The sequence below is a fragment of the Anastrepha ludens genome, chromosome 2, assembly GCF_028408465.1.
Source record: "Anastrepha ludens isolate Willacy chromosome 2, idAnaLude1.1, whole genome shotgun sequence".
Taxonomy (NCBI): domain Eukaryota; kingdom Metazoa; phylum Arthropoda; class Insecta; order Diptera; family Tephritidae; genus Anastrepha; species Anastrepha ludens.
Window position 1 is genome coordinate 40,620,776 of NC_071498.1, and position 18,956 is coordinate 40,639,731.

At 35.5% G+C, this 18,956-nt stretch overlaps 1 protein-coding gene across 1 annotated transcript in view; it reads right to left on the minus strand.

Moving 5' to 3' along the window:
• Positions 1–6: 6 nt before the first annotated feature.
• The window catches only part of LOC128869519 (uncharacterized), a 64,874-nt gene continuing 45,924 nt past the window's right edge, over positions 7–18,956 (minus strand). The window contains exons 2-4 of the mRNA XM_054112089.1: positions 12,061–12,312; positions 10,324–10,477; positions 7–693 (exon numbers count right to left, since the gene is read on the minus strand). Coding sequence (XP_053968064.1) covers positions 593–693; positions 10,324–10,477; positions 12,061–12,303 — 498 coding nt within the window. The 5' untranslated portion in view covers positions 12,304–12,312 and the 3' untranslated portion in view covers positions 7–592. The remainder of the gene's footprint in view (positions 694–10,323; positions 10,478–12,060; positions 12,313–18,956) is intronic.

Below are 18,956 nucleotides of genomic sequence, written 5' to 3' on the forward strand. Positions count from 1 at the left end.
GAATTACGATGTGTTAACAAAAGAAAACTTATGTAATAAACATTGAAACGACCAACAAAAAGACGAGTTTTATTATAAAAAAAATTATATTATTTATTTTTTATTCGATACAACAAATACACAACAGTGCTCATAACGATGTACAACGTAGGTTTTACATATACATACATACATACATATAAATTTTATAAAATAAATTTGCACTAATTCCAGTAAATTCATACGGTGAGCAAAGAGTGTGTGAAAGAGGAGCAGTAAACGAATACAATAAGTAAGTAGAATATTTAGTGAAAGAATTTGAAAGGAGCGTAATTAATAACACAATTTGTGAAATAAAATAAAATTTACAAATAAATAAATTAAAAATGATTAGTTGCCATTTTCGCAAGAGCGACACAACGATTTTTCACTAAAAATTATGAGTACGCTGCATTTTGATTTTTAATTTAAACTAAACCTACTTTTCCAAATGCTGCCAAGTAAACTTAAAAAATTGTAATTGTATAATTTAGAAGTCTGCTTCCCACTTTTTTTGTGTGTTAATATTTTATTTCGTTTATTCGCTTGAATTATTGCTGTGTGTCCGTCCTTCTTAGCGGCGATAGAGCTGTTTGTTGTAGCGTCCCCTTTCGTTTTCCTGCAACAATACCGTGTATTCGCTGTAGACAACGCACCAACAGTAGGTGAGGATTGCTGTGAAAGATTGAAAATAAAATAAAATGAAATCAGTTTTAATATCTGGTCTATGACTGTAGTTAGTTGGAGTAAATGCAAAGGACGTATTATTATTATTAGAAGGCCATTACGCACTGCGACCAGAGCTGATCTATTGTGAAAGGCCTATTTTGTAACCCTAGAGTTTTAGGCTTTTTAGAAATTTTAGCACAGTTTTGGGTTTGTTGTTCCAAAGATTTCATGGAGATACTACGATACCACCAAGGTGGTGAAGTCTTTGTCTGCCCAACGCAGGACACTCACAAAGCACATGTTCTGAGCTTTCTATGTCCATTTCGCAAAAGCGGCAGACATTGGTCTCGGATAGACCAATATTGTTTAGATGGTACCTCAGGCTGCAGTGACCTGTAAGGTATCCTGTTAAAAGACGCAGATCTACTCTGTTTAGTGAGAGAAGTTTGTCAGATATTCCTTTGTTGGGACTTAGGAATAGTTTGGCTTGACGCTGACCGGCACAGTTTAGCCAGTGTGCGGCAAGTTTTCTTTCCTCCCATTTCCTAAGGAATTCATTAATGTGGCCTTTTGTCAGTCCACAGAAAGGCTCAGGACCAGTAAGTTGCATATTTGCTCCTTGTTTTGCAAGGTCGTCAGCCATTTCATTTCCCTCATGTCCTTCATGTCCCGGAATCCAACATAGTGTTACTGTGTTGAGATTTCCTAACATGTTTAGGATTTTTAGGCAATCGTTTGCCAATTTAGAGGTGATGGTTGTTGATAGAAGGGCTTTTAAAGCCGCTTGGCTATCTGAAAGTATGTAGATGTGAGTACCTCTGATTTTCCTTCTAAGGCATTCTCTCACACATATTTCAATGGCAAAGGACGTAATTCATAGCATAATTTTAGGCTGCACTCACTATTTACAATTTTGATTTTTTCAAGTTGCTCAGTAATTTGAAGCCTTCTAAATCAGCGAATTAATTTACTATTGCAATAATAAATTCTTTTATATATAAATTGGGCCTAGCAACAGGCGGTATCATATCCAACCGCGATAATTGCATAAAAAATGTGGCAATATTAAGTGGTTGTAATAAAAGTATCAGTGGTGTAAATACATAATTACGTACATAAGTACATAAAACCATAAACTTATAAAAATGTAAAATTAATATATAATTGGCGCGTACACCCTTTTTGGGTGTTTGGCCCAGCTCATCCTCCTATTTGTGGTGTGCGTCTTGATGTTGTTCCACAAATGGAGGGACCTACAGTTTCAAGCCGACTCCGAACGGCAGATATTTTTATGAGGAGCTTTTTCATGGCAGAAATACACTCGGAGGTTTGCCATTGCCTGCCGAGAGGCTACCGCTTTTAAAAAAATGTTTTTCCTCATTTTGGTGTTTCACCGAGATTCGAATCTACGTTCTCTCTGTGAATTCCGATTGGTAGTCAAGCACCAACCCATTCGGCTACGGCGGCCGCCTATATACTATATAAATCATAAAAAAAAAAAAATGCTGGTAAAAATATTAAAATTTTTCATTGAGCCAAAAATTGCATTTATTTAGTTTAGCATAGATTTCACTAGTGGCGTAAGTAGTTTCTTTGAATAATTCGACATACTGCTCTAAAATATAAGCATTTAAACCGACCTTTTTTATCTAAAATCACCCATACATTCATCATACGCTTAAAATCACGTTGGTGTATCAGGAATAATCTGTATTGTGACTTTCACACGAAGCTTTTTATATAATTAAATTGTTTAAATATTCTTCAGGTGGAGTCAGTTTACATCAGAAATATTTATTTATTTAATCTAGAAATGCAACATTTCTCACAGAGTAATCAATCGAAACATTTCATAGCATTTCGCAGCTGTGCTTCGTAGAAGAAAAATCTGAAGCAGTAAGAAGCGTAGTTAGTTCTCATAGTGACCAACTAGAAAGTATAAAGATTCCGTAAACTTATTTTTGGATTATTAACCCTTTGGGGACGAGTGTCGGCATATAGCCGCCCAAATTAGTTCGTAGCTGCAAGGCTCTCGGCATCTGTCTTTCTGAGCGATAAGATAGGCAGAGATATCGTAAAAGTCACGTTTTCTTACAAAGACCTTAGGGGCCATTAGCGATGTGGTCTTATCTTCCTTATAATGTAAACTTACGATGTGAGGCGACGGTCAGAGTCAGAACGAATTTCAGTTCTTCGATTCAGTCTCTCAGTGTCACTGCCAGAGGAACCAGCAGGCTTTTTATACATGGTATTTTATATTTTATCCTACGCACGATGACTAAGCGATCTACATAGATGATACGTTAGATAGTGACAGCTCTGACGAATGTTACTTTGAATCTGATAAGATGTCAAGTAGAAGTAAAATCCGTGCAATAAGGAATCCACTCAGGCATTTCAACATTAGCAGTGATAGCGTTTGTTTATAATTATTTTTTGATTTTATGAAACATTTTTCTTGTGTCAAACAAAGCCTTAGTTTTTACAACGTTCAATGTATTTATTTTCTTTACTACGCACTCCAATACCTCTCGCCCTCAGCGACGCTCGCCGTCCCCAAAGGGTTAAAATTAGCTCATTCAAGGATAAAAGGGAATCAATAGACTCGCGTATTAAGGGGTTAGGGGTAGTCAGAGGCCCGAAAAAATGATGATTTTCACGAATTTTTTTTTGCTACTTAATTAATTTATTTAACAAAAATAAAAACATAGCATAAAAACATCATGTTTTAACTTGACTTCACCAAAATTTCAAAAAAAAAAATTAATAATTGCAAAAGTTATCGCTGTTTGTGTGAAGCCCGTTTCTCCAGAAGTCCCTTGCGGTGAACATCACAAGTCCTTGCAGATTCATCTAAAACCAATCGGATGAGAAAAATTATTTTTATTGATAGATAATCTCGAGCCGGATCGAAGCTTTTTTTTTTTTTTTCAAAATGAACAAAATGGCGGCCTCAGGAAATATTTTTCAGATTTTCGGGAAAAAACCAACAGTTAATTGTTAAAAAAAAATCGAAATTTTTGAAAAAAAAAAAATCATTCGATCAGGCACAAGTTTTTTATGTTTTTCAAAAGCTGTATAAATTTTATTGAAATCTACGTAGCGGTTTTTAAGTTACAGTGTTCACCAGTTTGAAAAACATAGTTTTGAGAAAAACGCATTTAAAGTTTTGCTATCGGCTCCGGAGCGGCCGAGCGCCCTTTGTTAATTGTTGAATAACTTGAAAAGTATTTGTCGGATTCACTTCAAATTTTTACACAATATTTTTAAAACATTATACTATAAGAAAATGCAAAAAAAACAAAATCGATTTTTTGAAAATTCTGACTACCCCTAACCCCTTAAATCAAGAATTGCCCGGAGGAAACAATTGGATCGATGTAATGGAAAGAACGCAAGGCATAACGAATGAGAATCTGTTAGACTCGCTCGAGTCTATAAATATGGAAAGCTAGATATAACCAAAGGCTGCGTACCTAGTTTAGATCGAACAAGGGTTGCATATAACAACTTAAAAGTATACGGGTCAGAGCAGTCAGAGTGGGCAGAGTGGAAGTATTGAATGCAAGCGAGAATGGATTAAGACTTAGCAATGGCGTAATTTAAATGACATTGAAAAGAGAGCCTAGAATCGGTTACCACACTCATATCAATGACGAAGTGCAGAGCAATGAGGTTGCTTTGGTTAAAATGAGCTCATAAAATTTACGAGCTTCTAGGCTCTAAGTGCACAAAGAAGGTTGATTTTCTTTCTCAAGTGAATAATTTTTAGTAAATTTTTTGGCTTCCATCCAAATATTTTTGATTTTTACAGGTTGGTTTGTGAGGTTTATAGCACATTTTTTTTACTTTGACACAGTCTTTTAAAGTTTATTACTTTCACTCCTCACACCTGCTCCTTGGCTAGACCTATTCAAATCTAAATACAATGGGCTTTTTAGCCTGAGTGTTGTAGGAGCCATAAAATCTCTTGGTGCTCCTTGGCTCGACCTCACACCATTTAATAGAATTTTTTTTTATAAAAAATACGATGTTTGGAGGTAGAAACTTTTACAATAGTATATTAGGTGCGCAAAGAAGTTCTCGCTGCTTTTTTTTGATGAAAATACAACTTTATTTTGAAAAAATGGTTCCAAGTGAATCATTGAAAGTATTGCCCATCGCTGACTACTACTTTTTCCCATCTTTCTGGTAGATATCGTATACCGTCGCAGTAAAACTGTTCATCTTTTGGGGCTATCCACGGATCAAGCTATTTTTTGATGTCTTCATATGAATGGAACAGCTGGTCAGCTAGACCATATCCCATCGATCGGAACAGGTGATAATCGGACGGCGAATGTGTGGGTGGGGTGGGATTTCCCATTTCAGTGTTTCCAGGTTTTAACAGGTTTGGCAACGTTCAGGCCTCTCCGCGTATTGCGGCCGCTTTTCGCGCTGTGCTCGGCTCAATCGCATCAATTGAAGTCGATACCGATCCCCAGTGATCGTTTCGCTTAGTTTTAACAGTTCATAATAAATAACACCAACTTGGTCCCACCAAATACATAGCATAACCTTCGCAGCGTCAATATTCGGCCGAGGTGACGACGTAGAAGCATGACCTTCCTGATTTTCTTTTCTTTGGATTGCTGTAATGAATCCATTTTTCATCACTCGTCACGGTGCGATGAAGAAAACCCTTCCTTTTTTGCCGCTGGAGCAGTTGTTCACAGGTGAAAAAACGACCCCCTATTTCTGAATTATTCCCAAAGCATGCAATCGCTTGGAAATGGATTGACGGGTAACTCCTAATACTGAAGCAAGTTCTTCTTGCATTTGACACGGAGCCTCATTGAGCAATGCCTCCAATTAAGCGTCTTCGAAGGTTTTTGGCCTTCCTTCACGCGGACGGTCGTCAACATTAAAACCACCGTGTTTGAAGCGACGGAACCAATCTCGGCACGTTCTTTCACTTAAGGGGGGCGGGGGTAGGGTTTTTAGGGTAAAAAAAATCGATTTTGGTTTATTTGAGAAAATGAATGTACATAATCTCAAGAATGTTGTGTCCAAATTTTAAGTCAATCGGTGCAAAACTCACAAGGTTAGAGCATTATAACCGTTGGCCACTCCGACTCGGCTATCTGCTATAGAAAACTTTAAATCGATTTTCTGGAAAACGACGTTTTTCAAGTCGGTGGACACTTTTTCTCTGAATCTACTCGACCGATCTTCCTGAAATTTTGTACACACTTTCTCTACATAATTACCGAGGTAACCCTGGGAGGCTTTTTTTCAATTTTTATTTATTTTATAATAAGCAATATAATGTGATTTATCGTCTAAAAATCGCACTTCTACTTCAAATGTTAAAAAAAATTGAAAAAAAATTTTTTTTTAATAAAAACTCGACAGGATTACTTCGGACAATTGATTACCTAATGAAAACTCTTTGATTTTTTGATTTCAGATGATCCAATGCTGAGAAAAACTGTCCACGGCAAATTGCCTTTTTTCGAGACGTCTGCTTAGATCTGCTGTCAACGGCTCAATTTTATATATTTTCTTGTGAAAATTTTTGAAAATATTTTTGAAATATGAGTTTACAGTATACTAAATGGATAATCTTTCCAAAAAAAATTCATAAATAAGTGCATATTTTTAATGGAAATTTCATATGCACCGGAAACTACGGATTTCATTTAAAAATTAAGAAAATTACGGATTTTCTCATCAAATTAATTTCTTAAAGGAATTGAACAAGGGGAAACGTAAACAGAGGCATCCATTGAGTTTACTTTATTTCAGAGGAGAAAATTGTAACTGTTTTTTTTTTTTCATTTTTATAAACACCTGTTTTGTTACCGACCACAAATACCTACAGTTACATTCTGTGACTAATTTTTTGACGAGAAAAATCTTAAAGTTGAGTAATTGATTCTATTTTTAATTTTATCTTTTGATGTAAAAGTCGTATATATTCGCAACCCAATAAAATTAATATATTTACTAGGTAACCTTCAAAATTGTTTTCGTTTTTTTTAGCAGACACTTAAAACGACGAACACAGAAAAAAAATTAGAAACCAAAAAATTTTGTTCTCCTATTACGCAGTCGGTTATCTAATCTTAAGAACAGTATAAAATTGTAAGTCTACTGTTTTAGAAAGTAGTTGATTGAATTGGAAACTTGCTGCGAAAATTTCTTAAGTTGTACGGTCCTTATCAACGGGGCAAGCGAGTTAGCCTTGAAAAAAAATTACTTGACATTTTAAAATTAGAAAAAGCGGTCGCCCCGTATTTCTGCCATGAAAAAACTTTTCATAAAAAACCATTTGCCGTTCGGAGTCGGTTTAAAACTACAGGTCCCTCCATTTGTGGAATAACATCAAGACGCAGGCCACAAATAGGAGGAGGAGCTCGACCAAACACTTCACAGAAGTGTACGCGCAAATTATTTATTTATTTTTTCAAAAACGTGAAATCTTTGTTACTTTGGGACTAACATGTTGATTGGCGATTTGTCGCACACTTAGAGTTGGATCTGCAATACTAAGGTAGAAAACTTCTTGCTGTTCTTGGAACTACTCATTATCAACGATTAGCTAGTCTTAGATGAGTTTGCACAAAGTTACGCGTATTAGAAGTAAGTCTGTTTGGAAACCGGCATCGATATTCGGCTTGAGTCATATGGGAGTTCCCATTACAAAATGAACATTTGCAATATGATGGGTTGAATGACCTATTAACAAATTTTTCTTTAGATATCTAAACTCTTGTCTATTAAGAGAAAGACTACAAACCACAAAATGTAACAACGACAATCACAGAATGCAGCTTTAATGCCTTTGTAGTCAGTAACAAAACACCCGGTACATGCCTTTCACATATTTTTTTTTTTTTTTTCATAATAGTTTATTAAGACAAGATTTATAATTTTTATTTGCAATTGATGTCGTACGTCAATCATATTTGACACTTGGTAGTAAACAGTTGTAGTATACAAATAGACAAGCAATGGAGCGCGTCAAGGTCAAAATAAGGATTTCCGTTACGGAAATTAATTTTTCTTATTTTTTAAGAAGTAAAGGGAGACCAGATTGTAGGTACTTTTTCAATAGGGTTTTTCTGACAGATCTCGCGTGATTACTGTCAAACTAAATACGTATTTTTTTTGAGTATTCATTGACATTTCATGAGGAATAGACTCACACACCGCAACAAGGTTTACAAATTATATAATTTTATTACGAAAATCGACGCTCTGTGAAAAGTGTTATCGCGCGCTCAGTCCAACTTATGGTGTTCAGTGATGAGGCTCATTTTTGGCTTATTGCCGTATTTGGACTGAAGAGTAACCCGAAGCCATTCCAGAACAGCCATTACACCCATTGACACATATTTCTTCAAAGACGAGGCTGACGTCAATGTAACAGTGTATGGCGAACGCTTTCGCGCTATTATAGGCGACTTTTTGATGCCGGAAATTGAAGTCTGCGGTTTCAACAAGGCGACGCTACTTGCCATACAGCCCGTGAAACAATGGATTTACTGCGTCGTCGGTTTGGTGAGCAATTTATCGCACGCTTCAGACCAGTGAATTTGCCACCAACATCGTAGGATATTGCACCTTCGCACTTTTATTTGTGGGGGTATGCAAAGTCTACAACATGGACTTCATAATAAAGAAGACTAGCATCATAAAAATGTTTTTGATGGTGCCATCTTTTTAATGAGTTAGTGCGTTGGAAGTTACATCCCTAGCTGACTTCCAGTGAAAGCTTGGTGATATTCGGTTCAGTGGAAGCGAAGTTATTGCGTCTAAAGTGTCAGTATGTTTGTGTCATCGGTACAAAAATGTGTTTCGAACAAAGAGCTAATATCAAATTTTGTTTTAAAATCGGTAAAACGTTTACCGAAACATTTGAATTGATGAAAAAAGTTTATGGGGATGATTGTCTATCTCGTGCCAGAGTTCATGAGTGGTTTAAACTTTTCAGAGATGGTTTTGAGAACATAAATGGCAATGAACATACGGCCCCCCAAAAACTAGAAATCACCGAAAACTCCATTGAAATGTTCGTAAATTCATGAAAAATGAACCGAAATCATTGTTGAAATTCATGGAATCGGAGTTGAATATCTTCAAAACATCGATTTATTGCATTTTAACTGATCAATTGGGTTTACGAAAGGTCTGTGCTCGTTTCATTCCGCACAAGTTAACTGAGGACCAAAAATTGCTCAGAATTCAACATTCGAAAGACCTCTTTAAAGAGGCGGGAAAACGAGAAACGAGAACTTCCTATACAACATTGTAACTGGTGATGAAACTAAGCGTTAAACTGTCGAACGGAAGGCCCCAGACGAGCCACCACCCAAAAAATCGCGTTTGTAGAAACCAAAAATTAAGTCGATGCTCATTTGTTTTTACGAGGAATTTCCCACGAGAAGTTTGTGCCAATCGGCTAAACCATCAATGTAATTTTCTATCTTGGCGTTTTGAAGCGTTTGGTGCATCGCATTCGTCGAATTCGAAGGAGGAAGCTGGCGCTTATTGCATGATAATGCACCATCTCATCGATCCATTCTTGAGACTGGTTTTTTGACTAGAAATCGCCTTTGAACGGTTAATCACTCACCGTATTCGGCTGATATGACTCCCTGTGGCTTCTACCTATTCGGAAAATGGCATTTGGACATGAAAGAAAAACATTTTGTGTCCGTAGAGGCCCTTCTAAAAGGCTTGTATCGCCATCCTGAAGGACATTCTGGTCAATTACCTGAAACACTCTTTCAAAAAAGTTTTTAGATCGCGCAAAACAATGTATCACCTTGTAAATGCTTTGTGGATAAACCAGCTTCGAATGAGGCATTAGACGCCAAGATTACTAAAGTTATTCACGAGATACCGACAAAACTGGTGTTTACGGATGGCCGAATTACGGCGCAGTTGCGACCAACATTTGAAAGTGACGTTCTTTAAAAAATAAATGTCATGACCGGTTCTACACACAAAATAATAAAGACTGCCCAATCAATTTAAATTTTCCTTGTTTTATTTCAATTTCAAATCTGATATCTCTATTGATCACCTGTTTGTTGTGACGAAAGGTACACAAATATATATTTTTTTGTAGCTGGATTTGTTATCTTTTGCTTGCTATCCTCTTTAATATCATAGAGTGAGTGTAAGTATTTACAACAATTTTTTGAAAATTTACTAGCCCTTTAAAAAATGTAATTGATGAGAAAATTAAAAACTGAGTATGCAGCATTCCTATATAAAATCCATCGTTGCACATGCATATGAAAATTGCTTATTAGTATCCTTTTATATATGCATATTTGGAAGAATCGTTAATAAAAATAAAAAGATGTTTTCCTGGATAACTTTTGCTGTCACTCTAAATTTTATTGTTATCAATCAGCTCATGTGCAGCTCACGAACAAAGTTGTTTTGAGCGAAGATATTTTGGTGGAAGTCATAAAATATTATATACCAAATTTTATGATTCGCTTGGAAAAGTAGCACTTTTTTCGTATGTGCGGTGAGTCATCTTACTCTAACCTGTATATTTTGTATGTACCTACAGTACTAATAATTCTGTTAATTTTAAGTTCGTATCTGCAAAATTTTGTGTTTTGTTTCACCTACCTGTTGTGATCAATCCAAAAACAAGCCATAGTATACAAGTCAGCACATAGCCATCGATGAAGACCTTCACGGCAGTGTATATCACTGACACGAGCAAACCGATTGCAATCATAATGCCCAAAACCACCCATGGCATCATTAAATAGTGATTGCGCTGCAAATGAGAAATTAAAATGGAAATTCGTAAATAATAAAATACTTAAAAACACGTATACAAATTTATAACGTATTCTAATAAAAAGTAAAGGGTGTTTTTAGAGGCGGAGAATTTTCATTTCTCAACGCTGCTTCTGTGAAAGCCGATTTGATAGAATTCCGGTTTTTTTTTGTTTTTGAGGTTAGTTTTAATTGGCAAAGCCGGCGCAACGGCTGCAAATTCTTCAAATTTATTTTAGAAGACATGATTCGCAATGTTAATTCACAAGCCATTGTTAAAACACGCTTACATCGAGAAGAAGTCACCATTTAGCGCAGTTTACTTGTTCGTACGACTTGAACTCTTTGAATTACACAGGTCTACAAAATATTTTTTTTGTATGTTAGTTTTTGGCGAATTTAATATGGCGGACGCAAAATCAAACAGTTGAGCTAAGCTCATTGAACTGTATACTCTGAGCTTTTTGGACTGGCTAATTACCGCCAAATTGAGTTTTGAAAAATTATCATCGGTTTTGAAAACAGCGCCCCAGTAAAAAAACCCTGTGTAGTCCTTTTTATGAGCTTAGCTCAGAATAATTTGCAATTCGGTCGTAATCGTTGGACCTTAGAAGGTTAACCACATTTTATTCTAAGTATTTTGCTAGTTTCGGATACTGCATATACGTATATTATAGTGGAAGCTCCAAGTTTTAATTTGCGTATAAGCTGAAGTCTTTCAGGTTTTCGATAAAAGTGTTTTTCTATTTAAGCTTCGTCACTTCCAAAAACAACACCATTTGCAATATTTTTTTCGAAATTAAAGGGTTTTTCAAAAGTGACAGATAGATGTCAGTAGTGAATAATTCTCGGTCAGTACATGTGTTATGTAATTTTTGACATATGTCAAGTAGACAAATGTACTATTTTAGGCGATAGAACAACGCGTTAAAATTATTGAAAGTTGCTATGAAAATAGTCGATCTTTAAGAAAAACATATCGCAAAATTCGTATTTTTTTTGCGGAAATAAACATCCGAATGAGTGGACAATTCAAAGGCTGGTGAAAAAATTTCAAGACGTTCTGTCGAGGAAAGAAAAAATACTGGCTCACTAAAAACTAGACGTTCCGGCGGGAATATTGTTGCTGTAGCGCAAAGTGTTGCTGAACAGTCTTCAACATCGATATCACGACGTTCTCAATAATTAGGCGTTCATGAATGTGTTGTTTGGTGGATTTTACTTGTAGAGGTTTTCATGGTGGAAACTTAAATTATGTCATTTTTCACACATAATTGTAGCCGTATTTTGAGTAAAAATAGTGAAAACCGGAAGAATCTAATCATTTTTATATGTTTTATTGTAAAACAATATCTGGGGGCGTCTTTTGAAAATCCTTCTTTAAAGTAACCATATAAGGATTTTAATATAGTTTAATTTTTAATCTTTAATTCGAGAAAGGCTTTTTTTACTATTTAAGATTCTGTACCATTAAAAAACACCTTTTACAATATTTTTTTATTATTTTTTCCTTTATAATTCTATTATTTCTTCCTTTATAACTCTAGATCCATTTCTCATGTTTCCATCCCTTCCACTCACCTTTATGACACCGATGATCATTAGCAGCGATATCAGAATGGTCATGCAAAGATTTATTATTAATATAATTTTAACAATATTCTTTGGAAAAAAATCGAAATCAATTGTATTGAAATCTATGCGTAGTGTCAAACTAATAACTATCGTTATGATTGACAGGGTGATTGCCAGGATACCAGAAATGATGGCGCCATTTCGCAGTGATTGGAACAAGCAGCAGGATTTCAATAGTGGATTAGCCATATTTGTGTGCTGTAATTAAAAGAAGAAAATAAATTTCATTAACAAATTCCATTAGAAGTAAAAAAACTTAAATCCTATATTTTACAATATTAAAAACAGTTTTTAACAATTATGTACGAGTATGTGAAGCAGTGAATTCACATGCGGACTTTTTATACGAGGTGTGTTCAAAAAGTATCGCGAATATTGAATTTTTGCAGGTTAAGTACATTCGAATTTCAATTTTTTTGGGGCGTTATGTTTGTACTCATGTCTCTCACTCATGCCGACGAGTTCAGTTAATTGTTGGCAGCTGCTTTGCTTGCACGTGTCTCGGCTCGTCTTCGATTTTTACCTATTCAAAAAGATGGATCAAAGAACCTGTATCAAATTTTGTGTGAAAAACGAAATTAAGTGTGCGGATGCATTCCGAATGTTGACTGTGTCATACGGAGAAGCTACTTTGGAACAAAGCAACGTTTATCGGTGGTACAAAATGTTCTCAGAAGGCCGAGAAGATGTGAACGACGAAAAGCGTGCCGGACGCCCGAGCACTTCAAAACAGACAAAAAATTGATGAAGTGAAGAAAATGGTATTGACCAATCGTCGAATCACCGTTAGAGAAGTTGCTGAGGACCTAGACATATCTATGTATTGGTACGTGCTATTCCATTTTTTTCCATGATTTGGGCATGAGACGGGTCGCCGCAAAATTCGTACCAAAACTGCTCAATTTCGACCAAAAGCAGCATTGCTAATGAGATGTTGGACTCTGTCCGCGACGACCCAAATTTGCTCCAGAGGGTCATACCTGGTGACGAATCGTGGGTTTATGGTTATGACGTGGAAACCAAAGCTCAATCATCTCAATGGAAGCTGCCGCACGAACCAAGACTGAAAAAAGCGCACCAAGTTCGGTCGAATGTAAAAGTTTTGCTTATCGTTTTCTTCGATTGCAGGGGCGTTGTGCATCATGAGTTCTTGCCACAGGCTAAAACGGTCAATAAGGAATATTACCTGCAAAGAACAAAAATTGACTCTTGCATCACGATAACGCTCCTGCTCACAAATCGTTGCTGGTGCGCGACTTTTTGGCAAAAAAACAACACACTTATGATGCCACAGCCACCGTATTCTCTAGATCTGGCCCGCTGTGACTTTTTCTCGTTCCCGAAACTGAAGTGCTTCGAAGATTGGAAAAAACGTTGGCACAAGTGCATAATATCTCAAGGGGATTACTTTGAAGGAGACAAAATAGATATTAATGAATAAATAAATAATTTTTGAAAAAACACAAAATTCGCGATACTTTTTGAGCACACCTCGTGTGTGGTTGAATTGCATTGCAGGATTACACCGAATTTCGGAATTTTAGCGCGTTGGTTGGTTAGCGCGTCAAACAGGCCTCTATAAACCACATATACGAGAAAAGTTACCCCCAACTCTCTTTTTACCGTTTTTTATACGATTTTAAATAACAAGAAATTTTCGGTCTTGCACGAACCTCAAAACAAAACATTATTCCTAAAATATTACCTTATTAAGTAAACAATTTTTGTGTAAGGTAAGAGCAATAAGTACATTTTAGAATTAATGAAGTCCAATTGTGCATTAAAACGCGTGCAGCTGGATAATAAGTATTGTAGAAGGTGGCGCAAAATTAGTCACCCAAATTTGTTTTTGAGTAATTTTTTACTGAATAACTGTTACTGAAATACTGTTTGTATACTGCAGCTCAGCTTTCTAGTTCAGAAGTTGACGCGACACCATTTGCAAAAATTAGAAGTTTTTGTTAGGATGATTAATTTTGCACCACCTAGTGTACTCGGTGTCGTTTTCGGAATTAGCTAAAGTGTACCGCATTCTTTTACTAGTTCTCATTTTCCCTGCAGGGTACAACCAAACATATATATGTATGTGTGTATGCCGAATACCATACCTTTCGATATCTGGTACGTAAAATTCAAACAGAGAAACATCAGAGGTTATTTACAAAAGAGCTCTTTAGAAAACGTTTTTTTTGTCTATTTCCCCATAGACAGGAAATTGCGCGAATAAACTTCTATGCCTACAGGTGAACTTGGCACCATATTAAGATGAGAGGACGTTGGGTTGTGATGAGTAAATATTATTTAAAAATAAGCGATTTTCCACATTTCTGCCTTTTAAATGACTAACAATGCACTGTTCCTTTTTTCAATGCAAATATCAATGAATTAATGCGACGATTGAAAATGCCAAATGAAGATAAACGCAAATGTATATAAACAAACAAATGAGCAAAAATTTAGCATACATATAGGTATGTATGTACAAGGTGGCGCAAAATTAATCACCCCATCGGTTAATTTGCAATTTTTTCAAATGATGTAATGCGTCAATCAGATTTGACACTTATGAACTAGACAGCTGCAGTATACAAACAAGCAAGCAATGGAGCGCGTAAAGTTCAAAAGAAAGATTTCCGTCATTCAAAATAATTGTTTTTTTTAGTCAAAAATTTATTCAAAAAGAAAAGTAGATGATTAATTTTGCGCCACATTGTACTACTTAAGTTTGAAAAATAACAAATAAATGAAATTAACTCGCATTTGCATTCACATTTTTTTCAGTGCATTTGCTAATCGAAAAATAAGAGCATTTTATTTGCATGAATTCTGTCAACTTTTAAACACCAGATATTTGTAGTTATTAAAAACAAAAAATCGCCCAATTTACTATATCCGCTCGTTGTGAAAAACAACACAGTTTAACGGCAACGCACCTCCTCCTTGCCTGTTGTGCGCTCTGTTATGGCTGCTTGGCTGGTTGGTTGGTTAGCGCGTCACTCAAATTGGTGATTGCAACGTTCAAAATTCGATTAAGTCAACATTAAATTCACGCTTCCAATTACTGTCAATCGCCAGCAGCTAGCAGGCGCACCGTGTGGCGTGAATGTTTTTATTTTGGATTTTACGTCTGTTGGTGATTACTAATCAAAATGAAATCAAAAAAAAAAAATGATTTTAATCGTGCAACATTACATCGCTAGTATGCAAATGCACAGCGCTAAGAGGTATAATAAAACATGAATGTGCATATGCATGCTGCTGCGTATGTATGGGTGCAATATGTGATGCATTCAACTTGTGAGTAAGGCGCTTTGAATGTCAAACTCCTCTTCCGAGACCAGAATTAACAGATTCTACAATAATAAAAGTGAGCTAATCCTCTAAGAAAATGCTTATGTTCGCAAGTTTGTTTTGATTATATAAAAATTAAATGGTTTGCAAAATAAAAAACGAAAGAGTCACAGAAAGATGTAAGACAATCAGCTTTTCAGATGATTTGCACTCATAGAGAATGCCTTTGTGAGGCGAGCAAACATTGTGTGAAAGTTAAATAAAGGTTATTTCAATAGTAACGGCTAGATGTCAGTAAAGAATAATTCTGAGACGGTACCTTTTTAATGTCATCTTTGACATACATACATATGTCAAGTAGACAGATGTCCTATTTTACGCGATAGAACAACGCGTTAAAATTATTGAAACTTATTATGAAAATGATCGATGATCGATCTCTAAGAAAACCTTTAACGAAAAATTCGTGATTTTTTTTTGAGGAAATAATCATCCGAATGAGCCGACAATTCAAAGATTGGTAAAAAATTTTAAGAAACTGGATCTGTCGAGAATGGAAACAGCACCGGCAGAACAAGAACCGGACGTTCAGTTGAGAATATTGCTGCTGTAGCGTTAAGTGTTGCTGAACAACTTTCGACATCGAAATCTGGATGTTTCTTACAATTAGGCATATAGGAAGCCATCTATCACTAGTTTGTTCAATTTCGGTGTAGTGGGCCAGTTGGTAGTTGATATTGTATGATATTGGAGGATTTCCGAATGAAGATGAGCTAACTTGAAAGAACTACAGGCAATTAAATAAATCGCTAATTCATGCATAAATATTTAGCTATGAAATAGATATTGTTTGCGAACTTCAAAGGATTATTTGTTTAGTCGCAATCAGACCCATTTAGTAGTCGTGAATAAAACATTGCTTCATCACAACACACCAAAGATGAAGTTACGGCCGAGACTGTGTACTTCTCTTGATAAGAAAGCTCAAGGTGGATCTGTCGGTCAGCCAAGTCGTGGTGACGTGTTCTTTGCAATATACGCGGTGCCATCCATATCGATTACCTTAAAAGGGTAAAACGATTAACCCGCATATTATGGAAAGTTGTTAGATCGACTTGTTGCCAATTTAAAGTAAAAACGACAGCATGAGTGCAGAAGTTCGCAGTCGTAATAACAAAATTGCATGAATTACTATATATGCGGTGACAAAAGGGTAGCACTTCATAATTTTAGCCAATTTGGCAAATTTTGCATTTTTGTTTTGTTTGTTTTAGTTTTTTGGATTATATTCGGTGACAAAATGGTAGCACATCAAAATTTTAGCCAATTTGGCAATTGTTGCATTTTTTTTTGTTTGTTTTAATTTCTTTGTTTGGTCATTATTTTGCATGAAAGTATAGCTCATTGCCAAATATAACCAATTTTTAAATTTCACGTAAAAGTTCGAAAAATACCAGAAACTTTTCATCACGATCCTTTCATCCTCGGTTTTCAATTAGAATTTTTTTTATAAAATTTTGATATACAGTTTTATAGCTTATAAAATTTTAGTATAAGAATAATAATAAAGCGCAAATTTGAAGTTGCTGAAAAATCCCGTTAACTTTTTATATCTTTATAATTCATCTTTATAATTTTCTCCAAATAAAAAAATGTCTTGCATTCACTATAGTATATGGAGAAAATTAAGAAAAAAAATGATGAAAAATCAATGAGGAAATTTTCAAACTTCCCGGAGTATAAGTCGATTATGCATTGCTTCCTCACCTGGCATAATCTCTAAATATAGTTTTTTTTTTTCCATCCGAGAATGAAGGAACCGCTAACCGATGAGATATTCGTGAATAATGAAGAAGTCGTCTTTTTTGAAAAGGTCTGGAGGAATCGTTTTATTTGGAAAGTCTTAAAAATTGGAGAAACTTTGAATGACGTGAATTGAGTTGAAGGGAGACTGTTTCGGAAAAATAAGACGTTCTGCTAATATAATGATCCTTATTTAAATTTTCAGGCATTACTGCCTCACCATCGTACCCAAGATTTTATTTCTTCTAATGTACAATGATCTAGTTAATTTTTTTTATTTTTTTTTGTACATGCATGACGCACTAAGCAGCCGATAATCTTGGAGAGAAATATTCGTACGGTTATGTTCACCTTTCATTTCGCAACAAAAACATTGAAGTGCGGAAATCTTTAGTATGCGAGTATGATGGCCACACCTCAAGAACATAAATGCACAAATAAAAATAATCGAACTTTAAAAGGCAAGAAGATGGAGCAGTGCAACAAAATCAGACACAGAACCGAAAAGAGAAACACAAACGACGGCGATATGTAAAGCAAACAAGCACCGCCATAAATTGCGAACACTTTCATAAGTGGACTTATATGTACAAACATACACATCACATATACATAATTATGTAGTATTTACAAATATTGAATAAGTAGAAATGCGATTTTGATATTGATCGGTTGCGCTCTAATAACAGATGCGCAGATCCGCTTGTAATTTGCAAAATGTGTACAATTTTGTTAAATAGACGATACCTATTCAGCGGCCATCTGGTCAGTCGAGCAGGGCGCACAAGGCGGCTTCCAATCCAAATGTAATTGAACAGCCACAATTATTGGTATACATATACACATGTATGTATGTACGAGTAGCTGGAACTAAAAACTTGAATATACAGCGACAGAATGGGGCCAACATCAGCAACTATTTAGCAGGCTAAAAAATTTAGTCACCCCCTCCTCGAACAACGCTAGACCAGCCTGAGTTAATGAACTAATTGCCACCGACGCCAATAAGCAGCTGACACGAGCTGATCGCAAAAAAACAAAACAGTTTATAGAGATAAAAAGTAAAACGTATTGTGTGCATGTATGAATATGTGTGAATATGTTGGAACAAATACGAGTACAAGGTTTGTTAGCTACACTGTGGTCGGCCACTATAGACTGGGTCGTCTAAATTTGTACTGGTCTGTGATCTTTTTCTATCTGCTTAGCGGATCGTCTGGTCTGGCTGAAAGTTGCGTAAGTAATACTCCTACACGTTTACAAACTCATTTCAATGCATGCGTGTATGTATTTGTGCATACCAATATGTTATGCCAAGTTATTATTTTGGATTGTTTACCTTTCCTTATTTAAATTCAAGTGAATTGTGCGTACAACTGCGAAATTCCTTATTCGATGTTTCATGTTCATATTTTTTATGCTCCAACAAAAGTGAGATTTTACGCAATTTTGGTTTCGTAAATTCTTGCAGTTAGGATTTAATTGATTTAAATTTTGTTTTTCAAATTGTGTAAATATTTTTTTTTGTTTTTTTAGTTTATGCGTTATTTTTTTAAAAGAAACTGAGAAGGTCATAGCAGCTACATTTCATTCAACCCTGTTAAGAAAATAAATTGAAATAAAAAATACAGCGATTTCAAGGAAATGAGGATTTGTTTAGTTTCTTGGCATTAATCATGGAAAACGATTTCGGCCATATGGCCAATACCGGAACGTCCAAATACGTCATTGTGGCGTTAAATTTTCGA